Source organism: Rattus rattus, chromosome 18 (genome assembly GCF_011064425.1).
Source record: "Rattus rattus isolate New Zealand chromosome 18, Rrattus_CSIRO_v1, whole genome shotgun sequence".
Classification (NCBI taxonomy): Eukaryota; Metazoa; Chordata; class Mammalia; order Rodentia; family Muridae; genus Rattus; species Rattus rattus.
In genome coordinates this window covers 36,125,822-36,151,927 of record NC_046171.1, presented here as the reverse complement: position 1 = coordinate 36,151,927, position 26,106 = coordinate 36,125,822, and the positions used below count along the sequence as shown (strand labels likewise).

Genomic DNA, 26,106 nt, shown 5'->3' with positions numbered 1-26,106 from the left:
ATTCACAGCAAGAGAATCACAGCAAAAGAGCTCACTCTTCCTACAAGTACACAGTAATGAAGTCCCCAATGCTGTGACCCTCATGACCTCAGGGACCCTGATCCTAGTCTATTTGCTTCTTTTAAAACATAATTATAATGATTCCTTGCTCCCACCTCGCAAAAAACAAGCATTCAGTCATGCCCACCGAACACCATTCCGTGTAAAAGAATGAGGTAGTAACCCTTTCTGGACTCACAAAAAATACTGATTAAACTAAACTTGGTCAAAATGGTGACTTCTGACAGTGCAAGGAAGCAGAAGCGAAGAAGGCAATCACTTTCCCCAAGAAGAACATCTTCTTGTGATACCCGGGCAGCGTGCAAATGAAGAGAGCAAAAAGGGAATGGCCTCAGAGAGAAAACCGAAGCCCAATTCTAGGGGTGCAGGAAAGGTTTGTTTTCTCTGCCAGTTAATTAAATGGCAGGAAGGAAGTGTTACTAGAAATTTTGGGGCCTCCCAAGAAAGCCATTGTATGATACCAGCGTGAGGGCAATTTGTTAGAATTTAAAAGGAAAACCCCAAGGCTGGCCAGCTATAAATCTCACAGCTGCCTGGAAGGGAGAGGGAAAAGGGAGAAGAGAAGGAACAAAAGCTCAGAGGAAGAGAGAATGCTGCAGGAAGTTCATCCTCCAGTTGCTGGCAACCACTAAACAGAGCTTTAGAGAAAGAATAAGGACCCCGTGCATTAGCTAGGCTGTTTAAAGGCATACCTGTGTTCTAGCCAGCTCCCAAAAGAAATGGACAGAAGAGAGGGAAAAATGATAGTAACACCTCGGAAGGGTGGGTAGACAGAGCCGAACCCCAAGCCCGCTCCGAGGGGCTGCCCTGGAGGTGAGAGTTCTGTTTCTCAAGTATTGGGCTATGCCTCACCTGTAATCCTAACTATAAATGGTTCTCTACTGCCTGTTCTAGGAATGGCAATCATGTCTTTGTTTCAAAAAGTTAATAACCGTCTTGCAACACTACCTTTGTTTCAAAAGGGTTATTATGGCCACTTTGTTATGACCACCTGTTGTTATGATGCCTTGCAATCATGCCTTTGTTTTACGAGGTCACTGTGACTGACTTGATAAGCTTATGTTCTGCTCCTATAACCATATCTATTTTGCTCAACAAATCTCCTTGTCTTAGTTAGGGTTTCAATTGCTGTGAAAAGACATGATGCCTGACCAAGGCTAATCGTATAAAGGACAACATTTATTTGGGGCTGGCTTACGGTTTCAGAGGTTGAGTCCATTATCATCATAGCAGGAAGCATGGCAGCATCCAGGCAGACCTGGGGCTGGAGAAGTCAAAAGTTCTGCATCTTGATTCAAAGGCAACCTAGAGAGACTGGCATCCTCAGGCAGTTAGGAGAGAGCTCTCTTCTCAAAAGGGTGTATCCTGGGCACAGGAGACTGCCAAAGCCCACCCTGAGAGTGGCACACTTCTTCCCACAAGGTCACACCTCCTTATAGTACTACTCCCTATGGACCACACATATCCAAACCAGCATACCCCCATTGGGAAAACCCCTATTCCTGAGCTATAAAAACTTCTGTCTTCCACACATATAATGCTGACTTCTCAAACCCCATCTTATGGGGAGGCACCCTGTGTACATAAATAAAAAACTTTCTATAAGTGCCGTGCGCTAACCGATTGTGCCACTGAAGCATTTTTTAAAAAAAAAAAAACTTGGGGGTTGGGGATTTAGCTCAGTGGTAGAGCGCTTGCCTAGGAAGTGCAAGGCCCTGGGTTCGGTCCCCAGCTCCGAAAAAAAGAAAAAAGAAAAAAAATAACAATAAAAAAAAAACTTTCTTTAATGGTTGTTTAATTAATTTGGCCCTGATGATTGGGTGGGTGATATTTCTCCTCCCATCTCTGGGATCAACACATGACTGCTTCTAGGTGTGGTGGAGGAGAAAGTTTATTTTAGATGTGAGGGAGAGCATAGCCAGAGGCAGGGTCATCTGAGTAAACATGAGCCAGGCTCCTCCAGGCTATAGGAGGAGAGGGGAAAAGACAAGAGGGTAGGGGAGATCAGGAGACCAAGAGGCAAGGGTCAAAAGGTGAAAGTGTTAAAAGGGGTAAAGGGACCAGCATAGCCAAAATGACTGAGTTATATTGGGAAGAGCCTCTGTGGGAAGGGCAGCCCAGCTCCTTCGTGGGCTGGAATGTTCATTGTAGGGGGCATGCTGGCATGGAGCAGCCTCTACCACATAGGGATGGATGGATGCTGGGACAACCTGGTGGTTAGGGTTTGGTTTGACATGATAAATGGGCACCTTATCCATTTGACTCTGGTGCCTTAGTTAGGTTCATAACTTACCATCCTGGATTGTCTCCACCTAGACGTAGCTAGCATTCTTAACAATTGTCTTTAATTTATTGGAAAGTAGTGAGAGAGATTTGTGTGTGTGTGTGTGTGTGTGTGTGTGTGTGTGTGTGTGTGTGTGTGTGTGTGTGTGTGTGACATGATTTCTCTGTGTAGCTCTGGCTGTTATGGAACTCACTCTATAGACCAGGCTGGCCTTGAACTCATAGAGATGCAAATGTCTCTGCCTCCCTAGTGCTGGAATTAAAGGCATGTGCTATGGTTTGACATTCTCTGTGGCAGTTGATGAGACTACCTGCTGTCTCCATGACAAAGTAAAGTTGAAAAGCACAGCTGTGCATCCAGCAGACAAGCCCACGGTAGGATGAGACTATCACACCACTAAGTGATTGTCCTCAAGAATATTAGAATCTACTAGTGGTGGCCAATGTGCAAACAGATTAGAACAATGATTACTAAATAAACCACATTAATTTAAGGCAGCTATAATACAGAATGACAGAATGTAAAGAGGATTATCTGTAAATTGCATGATCTTAAGAAGCAAAGAATAAAGTAATGTAGTCACAGTGATATGTGAAAATTTATAGAAAGATATGTTTATAAACTAAAATAAAATGCTTCTTTAAAGAATACTTGTCTGGTCTCAGTGGGAGAGGATGCTGTTAGCATTCTGTCTAAGCTTCACCCTATAATACCTGGCAATAGCCAGGTACCTCTGACACTGTACAATGGGCTGCTTGCCCCCTTCTTTTTTTCATTTTAAATTTTTTAACTTGACTTTTTTATTGGATTTTTTATTTACATTTTAAATGTTATTCTCATTCCCCGTTTCCCATTCGTAAGCCCCCTATCCCATCCCCTTCCTCCTTATTCTATAAGGGTGTTCCCCCTCCCAAATCACCTCCCTTCCCACCTCCCTGCCGGGACATTCCCCTATACTGGGGGCGGGGGTTCAGCCTTGGCAGGACCAAGAACTTCTCTTGGTCCCAACATTGGTTCCCAACAAGGCCATCCTCTGCTATTTATGCAGCCAGAGCCATGGGTCTGTCTTTGGGTAGTGGTTTAGTGTCTGGAAGATCTGGTTGGTTGGTATTGTTGTTCTTATGGGGTGGCAAAACACTTCAGCTCTTTCACTCCTTTCTCTAACTCTTCCAACAGCTACCCTGTTCTCAATTCAGTGGTTTGGTGCTACCATTTGCCTCTGTATTTGTCATGCTCTGGCAGAGTCTCTTAGGAGACAGCTACATTACACTCCTGTCATCATGTATTTATTGGCTTCATCAATATTGCCAGTGTTTTGGTGGCTGTATATATATGGGCAGGATCCCAAGGTGGGAAAGTATCTGAATGGCCATTCCTTCAATCTCTGCTCCAAACTGTGTCTCCATATCCCCTCCTATGAATATTTTTGTTCCTTCTTTTAAGAAGGACTGAAGCATCCACACTTTGATCATCCTTCTTGAGCTTCATGCTGTCTGTGGATTGCATCTTGGGTAATTCGAGCTTTTGAGCTAATATCCACTTATCAGTGAGTGCATACCATTTGTGTTTTTTTGTGATTGGGTTACCTCACTCAGGATGATATTTTCTAGTTCCATTTGCCTATGAATTTCATGAAGTCATTGTTTTTGATAGCTGAGTAGGACTCCTTGTGTAGATGTACCACATTTTCTGTATCCATTCCCCTGTTGAAGGGCATCTGGGTTCTTTCCAGCTTCTGGCTATTATAAATGAAGCTGCTATGAACACAGTGGAGCATGTGTCTTTTTTGTATGTTGGAGCATCTTTTGGGTATATGCCCAAGAGAGGTATAGCTGGGTCCTCAGGTAGTTCAATGTCCAATTTTCTGAGGAACCTCCAGACTGAATTCCAGAGTGGTTGTACCAGCTTGCAATCACCAACAATGGAGAAGTGTTCCATTTTCTCCATATCCTCCCCAGCATCTATTGTCACCTGAGTTTTTGATCTTAGCCATTCTCACTGGTGTGAGGTGAAATCTCAGGGTTGTTTTGATTTGCATTTCCCTGATGACTAAGGATGTTGTTGGGAGCAGCCTTGAGATGGCGAAAGCAGCCTTCAAGTTAAAAAGCAATTATGTTCTAGCCTTATGCTAGAATAATAAGCAATAGTCTTCAGGTTAAAAAGCAATTATATTTTAGCCTTATGATAGAACAAAAAGCAATAGCCTTAGGTTAGATCAAAAGCAGCACCTGCAGCTCTACGTAAATTCAATAGATAGCATAAATCTAGGTGTCAGATCACTGAGTACCGGTGGTCAGGCACTGATGGTCAGGTCACTAAGCAACCCACCCTGCTGTCTGCTGTTCCCCCGCTTGGCCGATTTACCCAGCCAATATCCTGGTTATCAAGCCAGGCCCATTCTTTGTGGTCACCCAACCCCTCCCCACATTTTGCTTCTACCAGTATATCTTCAGCCTGAGAAAATTAAAAATTGTCAGCTTGATCAGACTTCTTGACTTGCTGTCCGTTCTTTGCGTCTCTTGTCCCCCATTCTCTCCTAGGTGGACCCCAGACCCTGGTCGACTGCCCTGCGGGTCGGGGCAGATGTTGAACATTTCTTTAGGTACTTCTTAGCCATTTGATATTCCTAAGCTGAAAATTCTTAATTTAGCTCTGTACCCCATTTATAATAGGGTTATTTGGCTCTCTGGAGTCTATTCTCTTGAGTTCTTCGTATATACTGGATATTAGTCATTTATCAGATATAGGATTGGTAAAGATGTTTTCCAAATCTTTTGGTTGCCATTTTATCCTAATGACAGTGGACTTTGCCTAACATAAGCTTCGCAGTTTATGAGGTCTCATTTGTCAATTCTTAATCTAGGAGCATAAGCCATTGATTGGTGTTTTGTTCAGGAAATTTTCCCCAATAACCATGTATTTGAGACTCTTCCCCACTTTTTCTTCTATTACTTTGAGTTTATCTGTTTTTTTGTGGAGGTCCTTGATCCACTTGGACTTGAGCTTTGTACAGGGTGATCAAAATGGGTTGATTTGCATTCTTCTTCATGCTGACCTCCAGTTGAATCACCACCATTTGATGAAAATGCTCTCTTTTTCCACTGGATGGTTTTAGCTCCTTTATCAAAGATTGAGTGACCATAGATGTGTGGGTTCATTTCTGAGTCTTAAATTCTATTCCATTGATCTATGTGCCAGCCTCTGTACCATTTTCATCATTGTTGCTCTGTCATACTGTCATTCCCCCAGTTGAGGATATTTGTTGAAGATAGGTTTTGATATCCTGTTTTTTTCGTTAATCTAAGTGAATTTGCAAATTGCTCTTTCTAACTCTCCAAAGAATTGAGTTGGGATTTTGATGGGGATTGTCTTGAATCTGTAGATTACTTTTGGCAAAATTTTTACTATAATAATCTTGACGATCCATGCGCATGGGAGGTCTTACCATCCTCCAAGATCTTCTTCAGTTTCTTTCTTCAGAGATTTGAAGTGCTTGTCATATAGATCCTTCACTTGCTTGGTTAGAGTCACACCAAGGTATTTATATTATTAGTGACTATTGTGAAGGATGCCATTTCCCTAATTTCTTTCTCAGCTTTTTTATCCTTTGAATAGAGGAAAGCTATTAATTTATTTGAGTTAATTTTATACCCAGCCACTTTGCTGAAGTTGTTTATCAGACTTAGTAGTTCTCTGGTGGAGCTTTTGGGATCACTTAAGTATACTATCGTATCATCTGCAAGTAGTAATATTTTGACTTCTTCCTTTCCAATTTTATCTCCTTGACCTCCATGTGTTGTCTGATTGCTCTGGCTAGGACTTCTAGTACTAAATTGAATAAGTAGGGAGAGAGTGGGCTGCCTTGTCTAGTTCCTGATTTTACTGGGATTGCTTCAAGTTTTTCTCCCTTTCATTTGTTGCTGGCTAATGGTTTGCTTTTACTATGTTTAGGTATTGACCTTGAATTCCTGATCAGGAATTTATCATGAAGGGGTGTTGAATTTTGTCAAATGCTTTCTCAACATCTAATGAGATGATCATGTGGTTTTTTTCTTTGTGTTTGTTTACATTATTACATTGATGGATTTCTGTATATTGAACTATCCCTCATCCCTGGGATGAAGCCTACTTGATTATGATGGATGGTCATTTTGATGTGTTCTTGGATTTGGCTTGCAAGAATCTTATTGAGTAATTTTGCATCTATAGTTTTAAGGAAAATTGGTCTGAAGTTCTCTTCTTTTGTTGGGTCTTTGTGAGGTTTAGGTATAAGCGTAATTGTGGATTCACAGAAGGAATCCGGTAGTGCTCCTTCTGTTTCTATTTTGTAGAATAGTTTGGACAGTATTGGTATGAGATCACCTATGAAGGTCTGATAGAATTCTGCACTAAACCCGTCTGGTCCTGGGCTTTTTTGGTTTGGAGACTTTCAATAACTGCTTCTATTTCTTTAGGAGTTATGAGATTGTTCAGATGGTTTATCTGATACTGATTTAAATTTATCTGTCTAGAAAATTGTACATTTCATCCAGATTTTTTTAGTTTTGTTGAGTATAGACTTTTGTAGTAGGATCTAAAGATTTTTTTAATTTCCTCATTTTTTGTTATGTCTCCCTTTTCAATTTTTTATTTTGTTAATTTTGATACTTTCTCTGTGACCTCTGGTTAGGATAGCTAAGGGTTTTTCTATCTTGTTGATTTTTCTCAAAGAACCAGCTCCTGGTTTTGCTGATTATTTTTATAGTTTTTTGTTTCTACTTGGTTGATTTCCACCCTGAATTGATTATTTCCAGCCTTCTATTCCTCTTGGGTATATTTTCTTCTTTTTGTTTTAGAGCTGCTAATGTATTATGCTCTAATGCTCCAGTTTCTTTTTGGAGGCCCTGAAAGCTATGACTTTTCCTCTTAGCACTGCTTTCATTGTGTTCCATAAGTTTGGGTATGTTGTGCCTTTATCGTCATTAAATTCTAAAAGGTCTTTAATTTCTTTATTTCCTCCTTGACCAAGTTATTGCTGGGTAGAGCGTTGTTGAACTTCCACACATATGTGGGCTTTCTGTCGTTTTTGTTTTTATTGAAGACCAGCCTTAGTCCATGGTGATCTGATAAGATGGATGGGATTATTTCTATCTTCTTGTATCTGTTGAGTCCTGTTTTGTGACTGACTATATGGTTGATTTTGGAGAAAGTACTGAGAAGAATGTATATTCTGTTTTAGGATGAAATGTTCTGTAAATATGTTAAATCCATTTGGTTCATAACTTCTGTTAGTTTCTCTATGTCTCTGTTTAGTTTCTGATTCCGTTGATGTCCATTGATGAGAGTGAGGTGTTGATATCTCCCACTATTATTTTGTGAGGTGCAATGTGTGCTTTGAACTTCAGTAAGGTATCTTTTATGAATGTAGTTGCCCTTGCATTTGCAGAATATTCAGGATTGAGAGTTCATCGTGGTGGAGTTTTCCTTTGCGGACTATCAAGTGTCCTTCCTTATCTTTTTTGATAACTTTTGGTTAAATGTAGATTTTATTCCATAGTAGAATGGCTACTCCAGATTGTTTCTTGAGACCATTTGCTTGGAAAATTGTTTTCTAGCCTTTTACTCTGATGTAGTGTCTGTCTTTGTCTCTGAGGTGTGTTTCACATATGCAGGAAAATGCTGGGTCGTCTTTACATATCTAGTCTGTCTCTTTTTATTGGGGAATTGAGTCCATTGATATTAAGAGATATTAAGGAATAGTGATTGTTGTTTCCTGTTATTCTTGTTGTTAGAAGTGAAATTATGTTTGTGTGGCTCTCTTGTTCAGTTTTTGCAAGGAGATTACTTTCTTGCCTTTTCTAGGGTATAGTTTCCCTCCATGTGTTGGAGTTTTCCATCTATTATCCTTTGTAGGACTGAATTTGTAGAAAGATATTGTATAAATTTGGTTTTGACATGGAATATCTTGGTTTTTCCATCTATGTTGTGAGAGTTTTTCTGGATACAGCAACCTGTGCTGGCATTTGTGCTCTTTTAGCGTCTGGATAACATCTGCCCAGGATCTTCTGACTTTCATAGTCTCTGGTGAGAACTACGGTGTAATTCTGATAGGTCTGTCTTTATATGTTATTTGACCTTTTCCCTTACTGCTTTTAATATTCTTTGTTTTGTGTACTTGGTGTTTTGACTATTATGTGATGAGAGGAATTTCTTTTCTGGTCCAATCTACTTGGAGTTCTGTAGGCTTCTTGTATGTTTATGGGCATCTCTTTCTTTGGGTTAGGGAAGTTTTCTTCTATGATTTTATTGAAGATATTTACTGGCCCTTTGAGATGGGAGTCTTCATTCTCTTTTATACCTATTATGCCTGATCTTCTCATTGTGTCCTGGATTTCCTGGATGTTTGGGTTAGGAGCTTTTGCATTTAACATTATCTTTGATGATTTGTTGATATTTTCTATGGTATCTTCTTCCCTTGAGACTCTCTCTTCTATCTCTTGTATTCTGTTGGTGATGCTTAGGTCTATTGCTCCTGACCTCTTTCCTAGGTTTTTTATCTCTAGGGTTGTCTCCCTTTGTGCTTTCTTTATTATTTCCATTTCTGTTTTTAAATTCTGGATGGTTTTGTTCAATCCCTTCTCCTGTTTGGTTCTATTTTCCTGTAAATCTTTAAGAATTTTTGTGTTTTCTCTTTAAGGGCTTTTACTTGTTTACCTGTGTTGTCCTGTATTTTTTTTTTTTTTTTTTTTCGAGCTGGGGACCAACAGGGCCTTACGCTTCCTAGGCAAGCGCTCTAACCACTGAGCTAAATCCCCAACCCCGTCCTGTATTTCTTTAAGGGCATTATTTATATCCTTCTTAAAGTCCTTTATCATCACCATCAGATGTGATTTTAAATCAGAATCTTGCTTTTCAAGTGTGTTTGAATATTTGCTTTAGTGGGAAAACTGGGCTTTAATGATGCCAAGTACTCTTGGTTTCTGTTGCTTACATTTCTGTGCTTGCCTCTTGCCATCAGGTTGTCTCTGGTGTTAGCTTGTCTTGCTGACTCTGATAGTGGCTTGGCCCTCTTGTAAACCTGTGTGTCAGCACTCCTGTAGACCTGTTTTCTTTCAGCCAGTTCTGGGAACAGAGAGCTGCTTCTGGGTTTGTGTCCTAAAGCCTTCAGGTGGGTGGCTTAGAGCAAAAGAGTTGGTCTTACCTCTGCTCTCAGGTGTGTCAGCACTCCAGGTGACTGGTTTTCAGCTCTGGATTCAGGCAGAAACCAGAAATGTCCTGCCCCTGACTGCTCTTAAGTTCCTGTATCCAGAGGGCACTAGGCAGGTTCCTCTTGGGCCAGGAATGTCAGCAGAAGCGGGTATCTCCCCTGAGGTCTCAGGATTGTCTGCGCTTCTGAAGTCCAGCTCTCCCCCACCCCCTACCCCCAGTTCTCCCTATGGTGTCTCACAATCATCTATAACTCCAGTTCTTGGGGATCTAATGCTTCTTCTAACATCTGTAGGCCCTGGGCATGCATGTGACACACAAACATTCATGCAAGCAAAACACTCACACACATAAAAGAAAATACATTTTAAATGTTTTGGAATTTTTTATTTTAGTGCTTCTTGATGTGTGAATGAAGGCATGCATGTGTCATGGTCTGCATGTGAAGCTCATGAAGACAACTTTGGACTTGGTTTTCTCACTCTACCTCCACATAGGTTTCAGAGAGTCAACAAAAGTCACCAGGCTTGAGGCAAATATGTTAACCCTCTAGGCTATCTGACCACATTTAATCATAGTAACTTTTAACAATATACACTCCAAGTTTATTTTTTTCCCTCTAGGGTAAGAAACAAAGAGGTACTGTAGTTTCTTTTAGTTTTGGAGTTGTTATTTTGGGCGAAGTTGAATGCACAAGGAACTCCCCATTCACTATATCACTACCTGGCTCCTCTCTTCATCTCCCTCACCACCTCTAGCTTCATGTTTTTCTTGATCCAACTTATATTTCTACTTGTATCTAACTTGTATCTAATCACTCTATGCACATACATGTTTGGATTAATTAATGCTGCTTTATAGGATGATTTGGGATAAAAGAACAAATTGCCCATATTCTCTAGTAATGTGGACACACACACACACACACTGATTGTGATGGCTGAGTCAAATCAGACACTTAGTAGCACAGAGAGAAGCTCTGTAAGGATTTCAGTAGGCTAGGGTTTCTAGCTCTGTAGACAAGGATGGCTTTGAACTCACAGATATCCACCTGCCTCTGCCTCCCCAGTGCTGAGATTAAAAGTCTGCACCACCACGCCTAGCTACTAGGTTAGGGTTTCTATTTGTTCATATCTTCCTCCTAAAATTTCCAGTACATGTCAACAAGTACCTTTAAAACATGAGTATACATGGGTAACACACACCTTTAATTCCCTGGAGCTATTGAGTTTCAGGACATCTAGGGCTACACAGAGAAACCAAACCAAAATAAAACATCAACAAACATAGGTAGCTATACTTAGAACTCTGCTAATTTGTCTGCCCATTCCTATGGCTGGCAAGCATAAATTACCTTTAGCCTTTTTTTAGTTTTACTTTAGTCAGTATTAGAGTCAAGATTTCAAACACAAGAATCAAGTACTTTCTGGTTATAATAGTCCTAAAAATACATGAGATCATGTTCTATAAAATCCAAGGTCAAGACTTTTTTCTCTCAATCTTAGAAGCTTCTCATGGTAAGGCCTGACTTATATTTCCAGGCTAACAAACTTTTGGCCACTTTATGCTCACATTTCTAAAGTTATAATTATAGAGAATTGACTCAAATTGTTGTCAAAGCCAGAAGAGGGCTCTGTTCCTCAATACTCAGACCTCTCTTTCCTCAAGAGTACAGGATGACATTCATGAGGACTAATTTCTCTGTCTCTTTTACAAAAGAAGTTTTGCCCCCGGCATGACAGTAGGCATCCTCTTACACATACCGTGGGTAATTCTCTCTTCTTTATTCATTACCTGGCATGTGCTGCCTGCCTCATAAAAATTGATGCTATCCTGGGAAGAGTAAACCTTCAGAGAATCTTCCTCACATTCAATCTGTTTCCAAACTGGGAAGGATAGATTAAATAACATCATTTGAAACAAGATGAAATAATATAAGTATTATAACAGATATGTAAGCAATGCCTACAGCTCATAGAAAAAGAATATAGTTGGACCAGACTTGTTTTTTTAAGTTGGGGTTCAATGAATGGATAAAGGAAAAAAGGACTATTTTTCTCTGAACCATTAGGCAAACTCAGAAAAGTCAAGGCTTTATAAATATTATAAATGTAAAATTTTATTAAATGTTTTATATATTTTGTTATCTGAAATTCCCCTAAAATCAACACAAATTTAGTAACTTAGAACAGCACAAATATATTATTGTACAGTTTTGAGAACAGAAGTCCAAAACAACTTCATGGCACTAACCTGCAGGCATTGATCATCAGGGCTTCTGTCTTTCCATGGCCTTAAGAGATACAGTCATTCCCTTGATCTTTTCCGCTCCTGTAAGCTAGTGGCATTCCTTGACTATGGTGCCTTCCTCTCTTCCAAGGCATCAATGGAAGTTTGAATTCTTAACTTATTGGGTCACTCTAGCATCTTCTGCCCACCTTGATACTTTAAAGGACCTTTGCAATACAACACTGGTCCCAGATATATAAATAAGTTATAATATTTATATTATTTTATCTTGTTTCAAATGATTTGTTATTTAATGAAATAGGGCTTGAAATAGCCCTATTTCAAGGCCAGCTGATTGTGGACCTTAGTTTCCTGTGAAGGTGATATATTCACAGCCTATGAGGAGTAGGTTACAGATGTCTTTAGGAGTATTGACAGGAACACTATTCTATTCTGTCTACTCTCCGTGGAATGTCATGAGTACCTTCCAGATTAACCTCTGCATGTGCTGTGGTTTGCTAAGGGCAGGGGCACCATCTTTTATGTTGTAGTTTGCAACACTTAAACTCATCAAGGAGTTGCTGAAAACTGCTGCTGGTTTTAAGGTCTCATGAGGGGAGAATTGGGGAAGGATTTGTTTTGTTTTGTTTTGTTTTTTAAGAATTTTTCTTTTTGTTCTCCCTTTTGGTATGAGGATGGAGTCAAGATGTGGTGCTGGGGTTTGGGCTCAGCCTCTCCGTTGAGAGTTTTCCTGACATAATTTTATATCCATTTACAAATATACCTACCACCTACTCTGTTCCAAGAAATCCTATCTTCTCAATCTTTACAAGAACTGTACAAAGGGCTTTTGGGTCCCCTTTGGTACTGCCATTAATATACCCCAACGTTCAATCTAAATCTGCTTTGTTGGTTATTCAAACTATTTATACTATCATATGACTACAGGAACTCATTTCTATTTTAAAAGGAATCATTGTTACCAATAAAAACATAGTCCACAGATTAATTTTAACTTGGCTGATAGTTAACATTTGTTGATTTTAGCTCCTAAGTCTTTTATGTGAAATAGATCTTCTATATGCCAAATTTACATAACAAATATGAATTTGGGAAAATTATTAGTTTGCATTTTTAAAATGTACTTTAGATAAAAGAAATACTATCAAATATATCCTCAAGGCTGTTTCTAGTTCACTTATTAAACCCACTAACACACTCCATAACATCGAGTCGTATTGGTATAAGTTAAGATTTTTGACTGAACTTCAGTTGTTTTAAATCACTCTTCAAACTAATACTGATGCTTTAATCAGTTATTTTTTTCTGTTAAGTGTTTTGTTATAATCATATCCCTAAAGATACCCTCATTGATGCTCCATAAGTTTAAAAAAATTTACAGCTGATATTTCAACTTTTAATGGTACAACTTTCCATACAGTGCTTAGTTTTATTTCCTGATTTGATTCAGGTAACTTCCATTTAAATACCATCCCAAATACTCTTAACATCCTTAGGACTAATGAAGGCATATATAATCATTATATTTAACCCACTATCATTTATTATACACATATAACAGCACAGCAGGAAGGTTATCAACTGAACAGGATCATCCTGTCTTCCCCTCTCAGGCTGGCTAAATTTTTGCCTGTATTTTGGTGAGTTTTGTCAGCCTAGAACTTGTCTGACTTCCTTTTCTTGTTATAATCTTATTTTTATTAGGATTTATCTTAGAATTATCTTCTCTATGAATCCTGACTCGGTTCTATTATTAATTGCAATCATAGAAACCCTTCCTCTTGCCTACTCAAAGTCCTTTGCTCTCATCTCTTGGTGTATTTACCATCTGATATTTTGATTATTTATTCTATCTTTTCCACAGTGTCATACATCCCCAGTGAACACAGGCTCCGAATTGTTTCACATTCTCAGTGTCCTGTGTGCAGTAAAAATGTGTTTTAAGTTTATAATGTCTGTAAAGAACAAGTTGCAGGTGCCTCTAGTCTTGGGTGTTACAGATGACAGGTAACCATAGTGGCCAAGCAAATTTAGGTGCTGTCGTTACTTTTTTTTGTTGGTGATGCAATTCTGGAAAAAGAATTGAATTTAATTTAATGAGGCAATTTGCTAGGAAAAGTTTCTCCCTTCAGGAGAGGACTGAGCTGGTCCCTCTCAATTTGGGGAGCTATGGAGAACTGTCCAATTATAAGGATTACAACATCCTAAATGGGAAGGGTTTGTGTCTCACTCTTTTCTCTGTAGCTAGATAATTCCAAATTGAGCGTCTCACAGTTGTTACAAATATAAGAAGATACACGACAAACTCTCTATTTAATCATTGTGTTAATTTATCAGTAAACCAAGTGCTTGAATTTCAAGCATAGGAATCTGGAAAACTTGTTAAAAGTTAAAAGATTAGTTTAAACAAAGGACCCTTTCCTTTCTGTCTCCCTTTGTCCTTCTTTCCTGCAGTGCAGATATTAAAGCTGAGGCCTTACGTATGCCATGCAGGCATTGTGGTATTGAGCTACATCCACAACTCCCATAACATAATATTAAAATCTGTTCCACATTTAAACTAAGAAGGCATGTGGAAGAGCAGTCCTTTTTTAAAAAGATTTATTTATTTATTTATGTAAGTATACTGTAACTTTCATCAGACATACCAGAAGAGGGCATTGGATCCCATTACAGATGGTTGTGAGTCACCATGTGGTTGCTGGGAATTGAACTTAGGACCTCTGGAAGAGCAGTCAGAGCTCTTCACCATTGAGCCATCTCTCCAGCCCCTCTGTCCCACATTTAATGGTTGCTTCTACTGAAGAATACTTACCTACTAAAGCTATGTTTTTTGTTCAGATTAGTGCATTGTAACTCACATTAAAGTTTTCACAGTTGTTTAAGTTAGCCTTCCGGGTTGTTTTATGTCATGACACAAGGTAGAGTCATTGGAGAGGAGGGGGCCTGAATTGAGAAAAACAAATAAAACAAAACAAAACAAAACAAACAAACAAACAAACAAAATCCTCCAGAAGATAGGGTTGTAGGGAAACCTGTAAGTCATTTTCTTCGTTGGTGATGGATTGGGAGGGCCCAGCCAATTGTGGGTGGCGCTGTCCCTAGGGTGGTGTTCCTAGCTTCTATTATCAAGCAGGCTTAGCAAGCCATGAAGATCAAGCCAGTAAGCATCACCAATCCATGGCCTCTGCATCAGCTCCTGCCTCCAGGCTCCTGCCCTGTTTGAGTTCCTGCTCTGACTTCTTTCAGTGATGAACTATGATGTGGAAGTGTAAGCTGAACAAATCCTTTTCTTCCCACTTGCTTTTGGTCATGGTGTTTTCATCTAACTTTGACAAGGTTAGAAATTCTAACTCTAACAAGGGTAGAATCATTCATTCACTCAACGAAGACAACGCTGCTTAGGAATCTTTTGGGTGCTATCATTCGAGATAGAGATCCTGGGAAAAAATGTCAATAGACATTTATGCTATTATAATGTTAGGTTTCTGTATATTGATAAAGATTTCAAGAAGTCAGGAAAGCAACATGGTATATGGCAGGAAGAGCTCTGAAGTCAGGCAAGCAAGGCTATACCTATATTCCACTATAGATTAGCTAATATAATTTTAGAGGTATCTTGATCTTCACAATAAAGTGAATTTACTTCTATGTTATGGATACATTTAGCACAACATATGTTATTTGGCAAAAGTTCAATATCTACGAACTGTTCCGATGGTCTCCTTCCAAATCAGCCTTCACATTTCAATAGATATGCATGGAATGTTTGCTGCAAACCAAAGGGAGCTACAGTGTAATCTCAGAGCCAAATATCTCACGAGGCAGAGTTTTCATCTGAAAGATGAAGAGTTATGGCAACTAAGGCTTTAAATTAGATCTCAGAACATTAATCTTTCACATTGAATTAATTTTTACTTGAAAATGAGTGACCTGGATGAACTTTCCTTTAAGACAAGAGGGCTCATTGTTTCTTACTTATCTATTTATATTTATTTGTTTTGTTGTGATGTTAATCATGAAAATCTGGCTGTTCTAAAGAGGCCCTTTGACTTTGAGTCTGTACTCATATATTTGAAAGCATTTTTGTAAGATTATGAAAGAGGTCTGGAGTTTTAATGAACTGTGACTAACACAAATTCATAGGAACCATCTTTAAAGGGATTTGGCTACAGATCTATGCCCCAAACTTAGAAAATGCACAGAAATATTTTGCATTGTATGAAATTTTTGAGCCTTATGAGTTTGAAATGTTTTGGATACAAAAGCTATATTATTAAGTAGCCTCACTGTTAAATTCAGAAATTACACCAGCTAAGTCTCTATGTTTCACAGTGACATTAAAATACTTATGTAGCATATACATGTCTTTTATATTATTTTACACTATTACTTTACAAAAATGTAGTGGGTATTTTTCAACAGCAATTTATTTTTCTGATCTTCTAAATAATTTAATTTTCAAATTTTGCAAGTGAGACTTCTAGCACCTGCTGCATTTCATTTTGTTCTTTTCTCCATTTAAGGAGATAAGGGTGATGGCTTAGTCGGTTTTGTGATTAATTTTACAACTGTGCATTTCATAGTGAAGGAGCAAAACATCTGGATGATCTATTTGATATTATGTGGGACAGTAAGTACTTGTAATATTACTATTTCTTCCCAATTTACTTATATAGTATATGAGCAATTATATATATTTATATTATATATAATATATACACATATAATGATACATATTATATTTATATATTATTCATTGTATATTATATAGTATATTACATATATATACATTCTTTTAATAATGTGAACTAAAGGATGGATTCCATTTTTTCTGCATAAAGCATTTATAAGTGTCTCCACTCTCTCTTTGTATGCCATTTTAGTTCCAGCCATCCTTCTTTCTCCTGCCATAATTATGTGTCTAAAACATGTCCAACTGAACTGTCCATCTCTCGAAGGATGTTGTGTGCTCTTCAGTTCAGCAGCCACTTCGCATACGCCACCATTCAGCGCATCAAACGAAGCAAGTGTGACTGATGAGCTAACGATTTCATCTCACTTTGATTTTGCAAAAGGAGAAGCAACTTGGACATGGTAGCTATTATACTAGACAAGGGTAGAATGCACATGCAGTAACTGGGGTGCTGTGCAAATATGCTTCCTATGTCCCCAGGCTTCACCTCTTTCTTAAGCTAGAACCAAGTCAAGCTCACTTCCTCCTTTCTGGATACACTTTATGCACACACTCAAGACCTTATCTACATGAATGCTTTAATGCTCTATAGGAAATCATTACGTCTGTGTACAAAAATTTAACTAAAATACATGTAAGCTTCAGCATGAAATGTAAGTTATATCACTCTGTTCTACTAATTGAAAGATTATAGTATTTTATATATCATTTTTTACTTTATACATCTTGTGTTATCTTCATATTAGAGTGCGAAAATATGACTGATAGTTTCTATTTTAAGTATTAACAATTATTTGAAATAGTTGGGCAGTGATGGCACGTGCCTTTAATCCCAGCACTCCGGAGGCAGAAGCACCAGATAGAGTTTTAGGACGCCCAAGGCTACACAGACAAACCGTGTCTTGAAAAACAAAGACAATAATCAAAACAAATCTAGTTAATTCATTAGTTGGTTGTGTGTGTGTGTGTGTGTGTGTGTGTGTGTGTGTGTGTGTGCGCGCGCGCGCGTGTGCATTGGGGGTACTATACTGTGATGGACAAAGAACCACTTGCAGGAATCATTTTCTCTTTCCTCCACGTTGGTCCTGGAGATTAAACTTATCTTTAGGCAAGGCAGCAAACGCCTTTACGTGCCTAGAGAGGTGAGGTGACTTGTCCAAGTCAAATAAACCAGAGCTAGATCTTGAATCAAATCCAAGGCAAGTGGGGACCGTGTTGGACTAAACAGAATCAAGTGGGACTCTCCGGTCTAATGGTTATTGGAAAATCATAATAAAATGAATCATGTCTGAGATGCATCGTTTAACAATCACAGTTTCGTCTCAATAAAAGACTGTGGCTCAATTTCATTTACAAGAATCCAGTCTGTCACAGGCGCAGCATCAATTTCTAAAGGACAGGTGGCTCCCTCTAGTGACAGTTATTGGGAATAACATGCCTGGCAATTACTTAGCAGTGGAAATTCATTTCTCTGTGTGGAAAAAGCAGTGCACTGGGGAGAGGCGGGGGCATGATTTACCCAGAATTTCACGAAAACTGGGTCACAGTTTCAGAAGACCTGATATAGATATCTGTGTTACTCTCCATCCACAGTGACTTTTATGAAGCATGTAATTTTCTAACCATGTCGTTCTTATTGGTGAATTTACCACTGTGTGATAAACACCGCGTCATATAGTTCTTATAATAATCTAAGTCGTTGGCCCCTTTGCTATACTAAAATCGCTACCACTACAATAACCTTTATAGTAAAATTGTTAAATTTGCTATTTATGTGTATAGCTGGGTTACATTGTCTATGAACTTTATTGAAAGGAGTTAAACGGCGTTTTGGAAACATTTGTTATTCAGAAGGTGGCATTTGTTCTGATAAATTTGAATTTGGGGACCATGAATAACTACCTTCTTTTTCTCAAAACAGAAAGGAAATAAGTTCTTAAATATTAATTTATTTGTGCATGAGGAAAGGAGATGGGAGAAAATATGTACCAACTTGACGTTAGCTATGCGTTAATGCTTATATCTTAAAGTGAAGTCACATCCTGTCCAAAGAGCCTCGGAATCAAATCTCCTGGGCTCAAATCATTGCTCTGTCATTTTTAATGTTATTTTGGTAAGAGACCCAGTTTTTCCTTGTTCAAAAAAAAAAATCTTAATACATCACAAGATTGTTATAAGAACTATACAGCGTGATGTGTATCACAGTGCACCCGTATAAACAATCGTTGATTATAACCACAAAACATCTCCCAAAAAAACAGGAATTCTCAAAACCAAACCCACCGAGCTTCGTTCCCAGTAACGTCCGAGGTTAGAATAGAACTGCTTTTTTATTCTTTTTTTTTATTATTTTTATTCTCAAGGAGCCTCAGGACCGGAGCACCGAGTCCACAGGCAAGGGCCATCACACCAGGCTAGACTTCATTATTTCTTCAGTTCTGTGAAGGGGTTTGGGGGTGCCTTGGCATTCACCTTGGTTAAAAACAGACATTTTGGCTCCTAGCTTTTTTCGAATGTCCGGCGGTATTTTTACCTTCTCACGTCAGTGGCAAGTGGATGAACTTGTTTGCTGTGGACAGTAAGCAACGGAAAGGCTGTGCGCACACTCACAGACACCCAGACACACAGACACCCAGACACACACGGCGGCAGCCGGGATGCGGGAGGCGTTTCCAAAAGCCCCGCCACTGCCTTCAGTCTCCTGGGATAACTGACATTCCTTTACCGAAATAAACGCGACAATCGCAAACCGCTACGTTTACAGAAGCCAAACAAATACGGAAGTCAAGCCTCGCTGAGGAACCAATCAGGTGCGCTGCCGGCTCTCGCGGTACTTGCGGCCCTGACGTCACCGCCCTAGAAACAGCGAGGGGCGGAGGTGGGGCTGCGTGCACCGTGAGGGTTTGTAAACTGAGGTCTGTGCGACCGGACCGGACCGGACATGAGCGTCCCGGAGCCGGACGAGGGGGCCCCTGTGCCCGACCACCGCGGCCTCTGCGAGGCTGACACTACCCCGGGGACCCCAGGCTGGCGTCCGCTGCTCGGCGAGAAGGCGGTGACAGGTGAGGGCAGCGCGGGGATCGTGGGGAGCCCAGCGCCCCGGGGTGTCGCGGGCCTTGGCCCCCAGATGCGGGTGGCCGCAGCTAAGCAAGGAGAGACCCCGCCTGTTGTCGAGGGCCCCGCGGCGGCGGCGTTCGTGGCACCGAAAGATGCGGAGAAGGCCCTAGAAACTCGGGGAGCGGAGGCCCGGGCCCACGACGTGAAGATTGAACGGGGCACCGTCGCGGTGGCAGCGCGAGAGCAGTCAGAAGTGGCGATGCGAGCGAGTGAGGAGGTGATGGAGGTGGAGCAGAAGCCCGCGGGTGAAGAAATGGAGATGCCGGAGGCTAGTGGAGGAGTCAGGGAGGCGCAGGAGGAGGCAGGGCCTTGGCACCTGGGCATCGATCTTCGCACGAACCCGCTGGAGGCCATCCAGCTGGAACTGGACACCGTGAATGCTCAGGCCGACAGGGCCTTCCAACATCTGGAGCAGAAGTTTGGGCGGATGCGGCGACACTATCTGGAGCGAAGGAACTACATCATTCAGAATATCCCAGGCTTCTGGATGACCGCCTTCCGCAACCACCCTCAGTTGTCCGCCGTGATTAGGGGTCAGGATGCAGAGATGTTAAGGTACATAACCAATCTGGAGGTGAAGGAACTGAGGCATCCTAAGACTGGCTGCAAATTCAAGTTCTTTTTCCGAAGAAACCCCTACTTCAGAAACAAGCTGATTGTCAAAGAATATGAAGTGAGATCATCCGGCCGAGTGGTGTCTCTTTCCACTCCAATCATATGGCGGAGTGGGCATGAGCCCCAGTCCTTCATTCGCAGAAACCGAGACCTCATCTGCAGCTTCTTCACCTGGTTCTCAGACCACAGCGTTCCAGAATCTGACAGGATCGCTGAGATTATCAAAGAGGACCTGTGGCCAAACCCACTGCAATACTACCTGTCTCGTGAAGGAATCCGTAGACCCCGACGTCGCCCAATAAGGGAACCAGTGGAGATTCCCAGGCCTTTTGGCTTCCAGTCAGGCTAACCTTTGCTTTTGAAAATGCAGCTGGCTGGAACAAGTCCCTTCTCGCCTGTGCTTGAGCAAATGCACCGGGTATGCAGTGTTTTGATTTCTTTCCTCCTGACTTTTCTGCATCTTCTGTTTGGATAGTCTCCTCACCTCGAGATTAAGACTGTGGGCATGCTTCTGCCTTCACATGGCTCCCATGCTGTCCTGAATTAGTATCTGCCGGTTCTTGACCCTGATTTGTACCCTTTCTAAGCTTAACAGTGAAACTGTGTATCGCACTGCCTTTACACTATGTGGATGCTGTTTTCAGTGTTACCCATTTACTGCCACCTAGATGTCTTGCTTTATCTGGGGGCTCTTCTATTTACCTGTTCAGCCCGTGGCAATGTGGGCAAAAAGTTTTCAGACAGTTGCTGGGCCTAAAGGTCATTGCAGGAGTGGGCCACCTTCTGTGTCATTTTGTTATTTTAAAGAAAAGTAGTTCAGAAACACCTGTAAGATCAGGAGTTGTAGTTCATTTATACTCAGCATTTCCTGAGAGGATGCTCTGTAAAAGAGGTCACAGAACTCTGCCTTGTCTCCTCTCTTACCCACTCCTCAGCCTGGTTAGCTAGCAAGTCCTAAAAAGCTTATATGGAGACAGAATACAGAGACAGAACTAGATGGAAACAGGTGAGCTTTTCCTAATAATGTGTAGAACTAAAGAGATTGTGATGGGTACCCTAAGCAGGAAAAGTGAGCTGAAAATGAAAAGGCTTAGAGTCAAAGTAAGTCAGATAAAAATTGGGCTGAGGATGAAGACAGGATGAGAGCTTTCATATTTTGGCCAGTCATTGGTGATGGGAAGAGAATTTCTCAGGAAAAATACTTTCTCTGAGTGTTGAATGTTGCCTAGACAACGCTTCTTTAAAGAAGCAGTTCACGTTTGTGTTATTTTTCTCTCTTTATATGTGATCTAATGTAAATGAAAGGGTAATACTGTGCTCATATTTTACCAACATTTAGTAAAATGCTACTTGTTTCTACTTACTGGAGAAATTTAAACACTTTCATTTGCATTCATTTGAAACCACTTGGAAGAGCAATAGACTTAAGTGAATATTCATAACAGTTTTCAATATTAATCCAAATTCTTAGAAACAGCTTGGATAATTTGGTCTTTATCAAATGTGTCAAGTTATTGTCTTATGGAAAAGTAAATATGTGACTTGATTGACTTGATAGTCTCTTCTTAAACTGCACATGGTTGTAAAAGTTCTTTGTCAGATTAGCACTGTATTCAGAGTGTATTTGTTGCTGTTTGTATGCATGATGGTAAATAAAAGCATGGTACCCAGTTGGATGGCTTTCTTTCCCCTCACACCTTGGCCATAAATCTGCCTAAATGGGTTTGTATAATTAACAAGATTGTTAAATTATCAGATTTCTTAAGTGAACACAATTGACATTATCCCAGAGGTATCAAGAGAACACAGTAACTTTCTCCTGCTTAAAGAGTGGCTGTTACTCTCATTGTTTTGTTGCTTTCGAAGGTTGACAGTTTCAACTAATCATTGTGATTTCAGATCTTCCTACACAACTTGTGCAGTAGTACCACGCCTTCACTTCTTCAGGTTCACAACTCACCTCCACGGGTATTTTCATGTGTTATTCAAATGTACATTTCATAAGCAGACACTTATAAAGTACTTACCATGTAATATACTATTTTTACACTTTTCACCTGTGAAAATATTTTCTTAACTTTATCATTATCTTCCATTTGTCAAATACTTGATAGCCTTTTATGGTAACTTCTCTGCTTTGTATTATTTCTGTTCCCCAGTGTGAGATAACCTTTTTAGGGACTCCTGTTGCTGGAAAATAACCTAATTACTTACTGTGGTGAATTATACAAGATTTTATTAAGGCATTCTGCTAGGCCTTGAGAAGGAAAATGGATACATTCTGTTCCTTTCAGTGATAAACGTTATCGGACCTGATACGCAAACAATTCCGTGATACAGTAAGTAGAGAAATATATTATTTCACATTTTCACTTTTACGTCCCTCAGAATTTAGAAACCTTGTGAAAATAGAGCTAAGTGTATTCTAGTTCTTTATTGCAGCTCCTATATGTTTGCACATAGTTGTCAGCAAATTAATGACCAAATGAACCCCACAGATGACAGAAGTAAATGCCCAGAATGACTTGCAGTAATGGGAAGAAGGATCTTGGTATCTTGCCTTAAAAACTGTGGTGATAGTTTTCAAACCATCAGTAAAATTGATGTCAGAAGAACTTGCAAAGCAATTTAATAAATAGTACAATTTTAAAAATCTCTTTAATGGTTAGACAAGGTTTAGACTTTTCAATGTATAATTTTTCATCTGCCATAATAATAACACTACTTTATGTTGAATATTCTTGGAAAAGTAATTTGCTCTTGGACATTGTAAGGTAAATCTTACACTGAAAACAGGCTATTATACTCAAGGCATTTGTTGTCTAATACACTGGCAGCCTTAATCATGGGTTAGTGTTTGGGCATGTTTATCTGCTTTAAACTGAGATTTGCTATAAATAACATTTATACACTAAGTTACAAACACAGCGTGAAAAATAAGATATTTCAGGTTTTCACATTACATATGGAAAATACTTTCCGAACTGGACTAAACATATATTTCATATTTATATACTATATAAGCTTATATAGTATATAAATATAAACCAGTTTTCCTTTATTTTAACATGGCCAGCGGTAATTATATAGGACAGTATTTAATGAATCACAAAGTAAATACATCTCTAAAAGTTAAACGGTATTACTTTCTTCCCATGAACTGCATGTGTTTTTCTGTAAGTCAAATGTTATCTAGCTAAGATGCAAATCAGTAAAGAATAGTGGTGAAAGATTTTTACCAACTTGAATGCCTAAGATACAATGAATTGTTTATAAAATGTCCTGTGCAGCTCAGTCTGTTTCTGGGTAAATGTAGAGTAGGTTGAGTCTAAATTGGCACACTATGGTTTGTATTCTCTCAATTCTAACTAATTTTAAAGAATAGTGTAGATTCATAATTTTCTAGAATAAAATGGCTCTGTATCATCTAATTTAGAGATATGCACTATATTCAGAAATTACTTATTTCAGACATTGTAATAACTGAAAATTAACCCTGAAAAAAGAATATTATACTCTAGGCTGTATAATACTATGTTACATGGACTTTGTGTTTTAACAATTTTTTATTGGATATTTTTTAAGTTTACATTTCAAATGTTATCCCCTTTCCCAGTTTCCCCTCCAGAAGTCCAATATCCCATCTCTCCTCCCCCTGCTTCTATAAGGGTGCTCCCCCACCCACTCACCCACTCCCTCCCACCTCCCTGCCCTGACATCTTCCTACACTGGGAACCCAATAAGGCCATCCTCTGCTACATATGCTGCTGGAGCCATAGGTCCATTCCTGGGATCTCTGGGAGGTCTGGTTGGTTGATACTGTTGTTGTTCTTAAGGGGTTGCAAAACCCTTCAGTTCCTTCAGTCCTTTCTCGAACTCCTCCACTGGGGACCCAGTTCTCAGTTCAATGGTTGACTACGAGCATCCACCTCTATTAATTTAACAATTGTTTAGCAACAGCAAATCTGAGCTTAGCATTATATCAGGTCACTTTCATGAGTGTTTACCACATGAAGGAACATGCTTTGCTTTTGAAAAGTAGTGTGGTCTTACAATTTAGCCATCTTAATCACTATTTTTGGGTGTGATAAGGATTGAATGAGATGATAAAGTACAGGCTGTCTTTGCTATTGAAGAACTCATTCAATAAAGGGAAGATCATTTGTTTGGTGTTTTCCCCCGTCTTAGGTTGTCTAGAGTCACCGAACTCATGGGTAGTCTCTATATATAAGAGAATTGATTTATGACTTATTGTAAACTCCCAACAATGTTCAGCAGCAGCTGTGAATGGAAGTCCAAGGATCTAGCAATGGCTCAGTCCACAAAGCAGGCAGGCAGGTGTAAAAGAGAGAATCTCCCTTCTTCCAATGTCCTTATGTAAATCTGCAGCAGAAAGTCTGTCCCAGATTAAAGGTGTCTGGGGCTTGCTTTGTCCCAGGTGACTTGAACTCAGAGATCTCCTTGCTCCTGGGATTCATAGCCACTGCCTCAAGATCTCCATACCAAGATCCAGGTCAGAAACTTGTATCTCCCAGTCTCAAGAGGAGGATCAAAGGTGAGCCTTCCAATTCTGGATTGTAGTTCATTCCAGATAGAGTCAAGTTGACAACCAGGAATAGCCAATACACTCCTTAAAAAAGACTTTTTACTATTGAGTCCTAGACTATAGAAGTCACAGTTGTATGAGCATCTGTTTTGTTTGTTTGCTTGCTTGCTTTTTTTTTTTTGTTGTTTTTTTTTTTTTTTTTTTTGTTTTTTTTTAAGAGCTGAGGACTCGACCTAGGACCTTAGGCTTACTAGGTAAGTGCCCTACAACTGAGCTAAGTCTCCAAGCCCCTGAATGAGCAGTTTAGGAAAAAAAATGAATAACTTAGGAGGAGTACTTTCTTCACAACTAAGTGCTACTTTGTTCCACTGGTCTGCCTTCATCCATTTTCCCTGACTTCAGAGATTCTGAAGACCTACAAGAAAGTTTCCTCCTACCCATATGTCATAGCTGCACTTGTCAACCTGACACAAACCTGGAGTGAGCTGGGAAGAAGAAATCTCACTTGAAAACTTGTTCAGATCAGTTTGATTTGTGGTCATAGGTCATTTTCTGAGTTGATAATTGGCATGACCCACTGTAGGCAGTGCCACCGTAGATAGGTGAAGTCTGGCCATATAAGAAAGATGGCCGAGGAAATTAGAGGGAGGAGCAAGCCAATAAACAGTATTCTTTAATGGTTTCTGCTTCAGTGCCTTCAGATTTCTGCCCTTGATAACTATAAGCTGAAATAAGCCTTTTTTTTTTTTTTTAACTGTCTTAGGGTTTCATTGCTGTGAAAAGAAATCATGATTAATGCAACTCGTATAAAAGAAAAACAATTAGAGCTGGCTGACAAATTCAGAGGTTTAGGCTATTTTGATGGCAGGACACATGGCATCATAGAGGCAAATACAGTGCTGGAGGAGCCAAGAGCTCTATATCTTGATCCAAAGGCAGCTAGGAAAGGACACTTGACAGACTTGGACAGACTTAGAGACTGGGCAGAGCATGATTATAGGAGGCCTCAAAGCCCACCTACATAGTGACACACGTGACACACTTCCTCCAATAAGGCCACACCATACTCCAATAAGGCCACACCTCCTAATAGTGCCACTTCCTACAGCTAAGCATTGAAGCACATGAATCTATGGGGGCCAAACCTACTCAAACCAGCACACTCACCAAGTTACTTTTGGTTATACCACGTGTTTATCACAGCAATAGGAAAGGAAACTAGGGGCTGGAGAGATAGCTCAGTGGTTAAGAGCACTGACTGCTCTTCCAGAGGTCCTGAGTTCAAATCGCAGCAACCACATGGTGGCTCACAACCATCTATAATGAGATCTGATGCCCTTTTCTGGTGTGTCT

General features: G+C 39.8%; 1 protein-coding gene across 1 annotated transcript; it reads left to right on the top strand.

Moving 5' to 3' along the window:
• The first annotated feature begins 19,326 nt into the window (after nt 1-19,326).
• Tspyl1 (TSPY like 1) lies at nt 19,327-21,878 on the top strand. The gene has a single exon (XM_032888718.1). It carries the CDS (start codon nt 19,417-19,419, stop codon nt 20,554-20,556), a length of 1,140 nt encoding a protein of 379 aa, XP_032744609.1. The 5' UTR covers nt 19,327-19,416; the 3' UTR covers nt 20,557-21,878.
• The last annotated feature ends 4,228 nt before the right edge of the window (nt 21,879-26,106 follow it).